General features: G+C 43.8%; 1 protein-coding gene across 1 annotated transcript; it reads right to left on the minus strand.

Annotated features, from left to right (window-relative positions):
• Positions 1 to 374: 374 nt before the first annotated feature.
• On the minus strand, positions 375 to 3,273 carry LOC127331897 (alpha-1,2-galactosyltransferase gmh3). Its single transcript, XM_051358124.2, has 5 exons — positions 2,735 to 3,273; positions 2,617 to 2,649; positions 2,436 to 2,526; positions 1,545 to 1,811; positions 375 to 595 (listed from the first exon to the last, which is right to left on the minus strand). Exons 1-5 carry the CDS (start codon positions 3,161 to 3,163, stop codon positions 498 to 500), a joined length of 918 nt encoding a protein of 305 aa, XP_051214084.1. The 5' UTR covers positions 3,164 to 3,273; the 3' UTR covers positions 375 to 497.
• Between the last annotated feature and the right edge of the window lie 5,098 nt (positions 3,274 to 8,371).

The following is an 8,371-nucleotide window of genomic DNA, read 5'->3' on the forward strand; positions in this document are numbered from 1 at the left end:
ACGCCATATCACAGAATATTATATATTGCCTATAATGTTTATCCCTTTGATGCACCTTGTTTGATGCATATAGTCAGGTTTTATAGGGTGATCCCTCAATGGAAATATCAAGTAGTTAGCGTTAACGGAGTGTAACACCGCCTGGAATAATTGTAACTTCGAGGTGCCCCATGGCTCATGGGTACGACAGACTTGTCACGTATGAGGCGGGTGTGAACCGTTCGCACAACAAGAATAGTTTGTTGTCTTGATGTTCTATAAGCTTTCCATTGAGGGGGTTTAAGGAGTATTAATAGTATTCTAGGAGTCTGTATTAGGTTATATTTCCTTTGTTGTACCTCAAGTATTATGTATCATATTTTTTTCCATTGGGCTATCAATAGAGACAGGTTGCTCTCATAACATTCAACACATACGATGCAAAAAAACAATGATGCCTTTCACATAAATTTCTGGATGCTCCTATTATATATGTTCAGTTGGAGTACTTATGGTTATCATGGAGTTCCTATCTCTTTAAGAATTCTAGATGTCCAACCTCGCTTGTCATCTAGGCCAGCAAAATGGACCATGAAATCTCCATCTGAATAAACCCCTACAAAATTAGTATTCAATGAGCAACTATGCAGATCAAAATGTCAAAGTATCAAGTAACAAAACCTATCTTGTGAGAATTTACAAAAAAAAACATAAGATCCATGCACCATATAAACATGAACATCGACAAATTTCTATAAACAAAACCAGGAGAGATTTTCCATACATCAAGGATTGTTTGAAATTATTAATTCTGTATTATGATTAGCTATAAAAGAATATTTTTTTGAATGTTGACCTTTGTATTTTTTCCATGTATCTTAACTTAGAAGATATCAATGACATTTTTTTTTGTTTCTTCTAACAAAAATTGAATTTCTGGGTGACATGTCGAAGTGGTGTTTGATGAACCAATTGTAGAGTTACGTGCACTAGCCAGTAAGCCGCTTCGCCCCAAACCTCAACACTCCCCTTACGTGCAGCTCTCTAAAGCCTAAACATTGATCGGAAGTAGGCTTTCATTTAAAAAAAAATCTCACATATGTGCCTCCCTCTCATCCTGGTTCTTCAACTCAATACCACTTGATTATGATACATTTTTTAAAATCCTGCATGCTTTTTTATGACTAACAAACTCCTGGTTTAATGCAGTTTCTTTTTTTTCTTTAGAGGGGGAAGACAATGTATTTGGAAATATAACACATCAGCCACATATATCATGTACTCAGTTTTAAATACTAGAATGCGATGTTTTTGCTAGAAAGTATTGGTATCATTTGTTGTGTAACAGGTACCATTGTACCACTTCAATTTGTGTCTGCTACCTTTTGTTTTTCCAAAGCAAATGAAGCATTATGGGCACTCAATATGAGCATAGTAGATAATGAGATATCTAAATAACACTTTGAAAGTCCAGTCTTCAATATCAGTTGAGTGGCTCTTTCACTTTTTAAATGAAATGCTTGTAGCACATATGTAATGAAGAGTGAGTAAGAATATAAGTAAACCTTTCCATGTAGTGGACGTGTGGAAGATCAGGGCGTGAAGTGATTTCCACATAGCCATCCAATTCCAAGGGTATGAGTTGAAGAGGCACTGCATTTTTGCTATACGGACGTGTGCTTGCATTTCTTCAGGCGATAAGTGATCTATGATATGCTTAAGTGCGAAATTATCTCCACTTTTTGTGGAACCAAATTGTACAAATGATGAATGGTTCCACCATGTATCCAAAAATCTCTCACTCCATTTTGACCTCCTTACGAAGAACAGTCCTGCATGAGAAGGAGAGCATGGTTAATATTTGATGGATGAGCGGTTCGTATCTATTTTTGTGCAGAATTTTCTGCCTATCAGAACAGAAAATTAAGGTTTTCAACTATGGTAACGAAACAATAAGAAAAATGGAATCATTTATTCTGAATTTGTATTTCTAAGTATGCTCCCTGTGATATTAATATGGTGTATCTCGGTGTGTATTATGTTGCTCTGTTTGTTGCTCTAGGATATAGGTCTGGATCAGCCTCATCGCAAAAATGAGGTAAACAAAATTATCCTATGCATGTTGTGAAGATACAGCAGTATGCTCGTTGGGGAGGAGATCGATCAGAACACACAGGACCCGGAGACAACCACTAGTCTAGTGTAGTGGAGTGGAGTGGAGTTCTTTTTGACTCTTTTAGCTCCATGATAACAATGTATATAGAGTAGTAGAGGATCTTTCTATGTAGTCGAAAGACAGGAACGATTGTCTTTTCCTCAAAAAGGAAAAGGTAACAGTAGTAGGTGCTGTGCTAATGAGTGTGACATATGACAAAAGTTGCCTTGCAAAGTGATTTTGATAAAAAAGTAAAGTAGAGCCTGTACATAGAGGTGAATAATGTGCAGGGTTTGCATACCGGCGTTAACTCCATTGATATCCTCCGTCAGAATGAGATCAGGGGATGTATGAAAATCACTATGCCCAATCACCGAAAACAGAATCGTCTCCTTGGGTACAAGCAATCAGGGGAAAATTGTACTATTAGTTGGAGAAACTCTAGAGTAAGCGTCAAATAGGATTAATCCAGTGTTTCTTACCAACGCGATGTCCGGGTTAGTGACAAGCGTGTCCTGAAAATTAAGGATCGATTAATAAACAATCCGGATTTGGTTCAGAGGACTAAGAGCCGTTGCATAATTTTTTGGCGCGACTCACCGCGTCATTCCAGAAGAGCCAGTGGTGGCGGTGCAGGTGGGCGCGGAGGGCGAGGACCTTGCTCCAGGCGGGCGGGCGACTGCGGTCGACGGCCTCGGGCGGCAGCACGGCGAGGCCGTACCCGTGCACAGCGGCGTAGGCGCGCCTGTTCCGCGCGGTGGCGTTTAGCATGCCGCGGAAAGACCGCCCCCGCGCGCCACGGCTCTCGTCGGAGAGCGTGACGATGGAGAAGCTGAGCCGGCATCCGGCCAGGGGGGTGTGACCGGCGGCGAGGGACAGGCATCTGCGGCCGAGGGAGTTGGCGCGGCGGAAGAGGACGGCTGATAGAGGTGGGAGGAGGAATATGAGGAGAGGGGTTAGGAGAAGGAGGTGGTGGTGGCGGCGGAGGCGAGCACGGTGATGGGAGGAGCGGCGCGGTCGTGCGGCCATCGGAGGCGAGCACGGTGATGGGGAGAGCGTTTGGATCTTTCAGGCTAGTCTGCCTACTGGTCTGCCAAGGTCATGTGACGTTTGGAAGCTGGCGGCAAGCAGATAACACAGAAGCAATATGAAATGAATGAATATACTTTAACTTAAGACTTGTCCTTACGAGGAACAGTATTTGAGAAGAATTATTGCTCGTGACGGTACTACTATTCCGCGGTGATTCAGCGAACTAGCTTGTCAACTTTGAACGGACTGTACCCTGGAGCTAGATGGACGACAACACCGGCATAATTATCGTTATGAGACTAATCAGCAACCTGAACGAATTTTCCTGACACACATCAGATCATGATCCGATACTTAGCTATCTTACGGCCGTCGCTGAGAAATTTGGTTAACTTGGATCATGAAGCTAATCCATATGCTGATGTAAATATTGAGAATCATAAGCAACGACCATGCCACAATAAATTATAGTCAACTCTATCCGTACTTCGGAATCATTTCCGTACTTCGGAATCATTTCCTATGTTCTGTAGGATTAATCATGAATGATACTACTGTACACGATACCTCACACATTGCTGCGGAAAGTGTTCATGTTATGCTGATAATAATTAAGTATCTTACAGAAAGTTGCAATGAATTTCACATGTGAGTTTAAAACAACACTCAACTCAATTTATGAAACATCAAAGAAATCTTACACCGTGTTACAAATAGACCCCTTTTAGCAGAGGGCACAAAAAAGCAAAGTAAGGCTCTACCACTAAAAAGATGAATTGTTCCAATCACTCAGCTCGAAAAAGAGGGCAATTGTCCATTATTCCTACGATGTAAGTAAACAAAACTAAGGGAGACACATGTGTCATGATAGTTTTTTCTGTGTAAATAACCTAATATGGGTTCACAATCAATAACATCTTCACCATCGAGAGTAATGATCAGTCAAAGAACATCATGTATTGATGGGTGTTGAGGGCCCATATTAACAATCACGAGATCTTTTCTTGTAAGCGGTTACTCTGGCCTAGTTCTACCCGCAGAGTCATTGTGCACCATTGATCTTCAGTAGATGCTCTTTTATTAAATTACATCCTTGTTTGTCACAGCTTATCTAAAATATATCTTGCACGGATTCATGCTTTGCTAAGACATGCTCCATATTAATCAAGGGTTTGTTTGGTTGCTCACAATCCTATTTCTCGTTTCTATCGAGCCAAAATTTGTTCGTTTGGTGGGCTTGCTCGCATGAAAAAACTGCACAACACAGGTTTTAAAGCTGGCTAAAAGTTAGCCCTGGTGAAACACTCGATTCCACTGTTTCTCCACGGACACATTCTGGTAGGGCAAAGGTGGAGCATCTTTTTCTCCATCCATGCGGCTCCACTGGTACGCAAGCTGTGAAGACATTGTTTTAATCCTCTTCTAATAATCTTCCCTTCCTCAATAATAAGGCAAGCAGCCTGCCAAGTAGCAAGGATGTACTACAAATTGACCCGACCGCCATTGCCATGGCATCCAAGTGTTGTGTGTGCACATCCTTCATTCTGGCCACCCTCCTTGTTGGCTTCATGCTCCTCTGCGCCTCCGTGGTGCCCAACAGGAACTACAGAGTCATGTCGACTCCGTCTTCGGCCTTGGCCCTGCCACCGTCCAACTGCTGCATCCCGCTAACCGCCAGTGCCGCTGCGCCGCGGCAACGTGCATGTGTGCCACGCGAGCGACCTACAGTGAGGTTGGTGGCGATGTCCATTTCGTCGGCAGTGTCGTGGTCTTTGGACCTCCTCGTTGTCTTCACGAGAAGCTTAGTTGTTTCCCAATCATCACAGCGTGGCGGTAGATTGGTGCAGTGTAATAGGGATCCCCATGGCAGGGAAAGGATAGGGGAAAGTTTTCTTCCCACCCAAGTTGGTGCCCCCTAGGGTTCCCCTTGGTTGGCCGATTGGGCATTGGTGGGCTTGTGCGCCTGGCCCGAGTGGGACAGTCAACTCCCCCTCCGTCCCATGCAGGTCTTTCAAGGATTTGGGCCCCACTAGTGGTCCTCTAGAACCGTCTAGAAACCTCAATTGTCTCATCGAAAAATTTATGGACTTTTCCAAAACCTTAAAATTAACTTCCCTTATATGAATCTTATTCTTCAGACCATTCCGAATCTCCTCGTGATTTCTTGGATCCCATCCGAGACTCCAAACAAATTTGGTCTTCACCAGTATCCATTTCTCATGACTACCCTATTGACATTGAACCTTAAGTGTGTGACCCGGTGGGTTTGAGAATATCCAAACATGATCGAGACATCTCTGCAATCAATAATCAATAGCGGGATCGTGGATACCCCTATTGACTCCAGTATATTTAGTTGAACCACAATGTCGGGGAGTCAATTTAACCCCGTATCCAATTCCCTTTGTATCTTGATATATTATTTCCCGATACTAGATCATTGGTATCACCATACCTAGTTCAATATCGTTACGGCAAGCACCCTTTACTCATACCTAACATAATATCTATGTGACTAACTCATTATTCACTTGCTTGCAAGATCTTTGGAAATTACATCACTGACTGGACCTGGAAAATATCTTTCTGTCAATTGGATGGATAAATCCCACTCTCGATTCATGCAACCCAACAGACACCTTCCAAAGTACCTGAAAGACACCTTTATGATCACCATGTTACAAAATAACGATTGATGACCCCAAAGTATTATTTCAATGCCCGGGTGTAACATTGTATCATGGTCTAAGAAATTAGTTACTTTACATTAAAATCCGCTTAGGAAATTTAAACATGGTGACTTGATCTTATTTCTTTGCCAGATTGGGTATGTCCATCACATCATTCTTCTATTGGCATGGACTCGTTATTAATCTACATCTCATGCATGTCCAGGGCTAGGAAACCATAACCATCATTAATCAACAAGCTAACTTTTTTTTGAAGAGGGAGAGGGGCCTTGAAGACCATGAGAGCTGCATTCATTGAAACGTCGGTTGGTACATTTTACAAGTAGGACCTTGAAACGTCGGTGGGTACATTTTACAAGTAGGACCTTGAAACAAAAGAGAAAATACATTGCAGTACTAGGAACTTTCACTAAGGACCCTGAAACACATGAAAGAAAAGCAATTAAGTCCTGGGTCATCTCGACTTGATGCAAGCCACCATCGCCGACCGTCTTGACACCGCCGGGGACAAACCACTTGGCGGCGCGAAGCCGCTGGATTCCAGCATGGAGCTTCAGAAAAGGCCTCCGTAATAGAGGTTGAAGAAACGCCTAATCGGCGTTTGGAGAGTGGAGAGGCCGCATCTTCAGTCACAAATCACGATGGAAATCCTGGCCACCGTGTGATTCTCTCCGAGCTGCAGCATGGATCTGCCTTGCCACCTTCCAGATGCACAGATAGACACACCAACTTGCTTCTTCCCCACACCAACATGGTCGGCCAGAAGAAACTCCTCAGCACCTCGACTCCATAGTGAACGGTGGCCACGGACCAAAGCCTTATTGAGGGGAACGTTGTTCTTCTCCATCGCCTCCAGCTCCAACCAGAGAAGCAAGAAGGAGAGGAAGAAGAACCCTAAACTGCTCCAGATCTGGCCAAGATCCAAAGCTCCGCCCCAAACTACGGTCATAAAGCCCACAACTGGCATGCAGCCAAGACATCTACCCCTACTCTGAACAAGCCAAACGTCCTATCCTTCTCTCCTCCAAGCATCAGCGCCGCCGGATTTGAGTTGGAGGAGAGCTTGGGAGAGAAAAAGACTCTCAACGGGACGGGTACCATAGAGAAGAGAGAGAGAGAGAGAAAGAAAGGGGCTCGTGTGTTTGTTATCAACGAGCTAACCTAAGTAGAGGCTTGTTAGGGACTCATTGTAGTTTATTAAACCACACATGTATTATATTTACGGTTAATACAATTATAGCATTGAACATATATAAACTTATAGCATGAACTAGAAATATGATCATAACAAACTTTATTATTGCCTTTAGGGCATATTTTCAAAATGTTTGGCTGTCCTCCTTCTTGATGACCTTCCATGAGCCGGCTTCGATAACCCTCCATAAGCCGACTCCTCACTCTTCGGTTGCAGATTCTAGAGATCTGCCGCCTTGAGCTCGCAAGGCCACACCCCCTCTCGTAGGCAGCCTGGCTGGAGGCATCATCGTCTTCCTCCTCCTATTGTTCTTGGGTGGCCTTGGATTTTTCCTGTGCCTCGTCCTCCTCCATATCTTCAGATGGTGGCAGCAAACACATGGGATTGTCCATCCATGCTTTACTCCGGTGGCGGCGACACAGATGAGTTGCCCGAAGCTCCACCCACAACCGGTGGCGCTAGCGTCCTCTCCGCCTTGTCTTGCATAGTTGGGGAGTGGAACATCAGTGCGCTCAATTTACATTGATATTTTAGAGGTTTTCTCTAACGAGAAAGTCATGCACTAGCGGTGGCCTATGTCGGATAAGAAAGCGCTAAACGTGTGGTGCGGTTGTAGGTGGCGAGGGTTTGTTGTTGCGCGCTAAGAAATTTGGAAATGGTGAGAAGTGAGCAATGAGTGGAGAAGGAAAAAAGGGAATTCCCTTATATATGTGTCCTTGCCTCGGTGAAACTGGTATGAAATGGCAACATCTGAAAACTATTCTTCCGCATTCATGGTGATCAATTTGCTTCCGCGTGCATAAAAATAGGAAACTCGCAGATATCGCTGCATCTCGAAGTGGAGGTGGGCCTGCAATCGTGAAACGTCGTATTAGCCAGTCACACAACCGAAAGATGCTATTTTGACGTCACTCTAGTTCAACCGGCTAACATTCTCACAAAAAAAAATATATCCGTTAGTTGACTAGCTTTGTGCTGGAACAGTGAAGTTTCAAATCGAACGACTAGGAACCCTTTAAGACTATTTTGCCAACTAAACAACGCAAGGTGGATAATTAGTCTTCCAAACTCTTCAGCCAGATGGCGCAAGTCTGAAATTGTTCCGGGGGCTACTATCGGGTTATGTCGAATATAAACTAGCAAGCCCGAGTGGCTCACTTGGGTGGAAAAACCACCAAGGTTGTCGGCGACCCAGTTGCTAGATGATGGAATCCCATCTGACTAAGGCTCAAGCTAGATTGCAGAAGGAATACTTGTAAGTCAAGACATGGCATACTTGCATGCATAGTCTAAGAGTCCGTGGTTAGTTAGGTCTTCACC

Source organism: Lolium perenne, chromosome 2 (genome assembly GCF_019359855.2).
Source record: "Lolium perenne isolate Kyuss_39 chromosome 2, Kyuss_2.0, whole genome shotgun sequence".
NCBI lineage: Eukaryota > Viridiplantae > Streptophyta > Magnoliopsida > Poales > Poaceae > Lolium > Lolium perenne.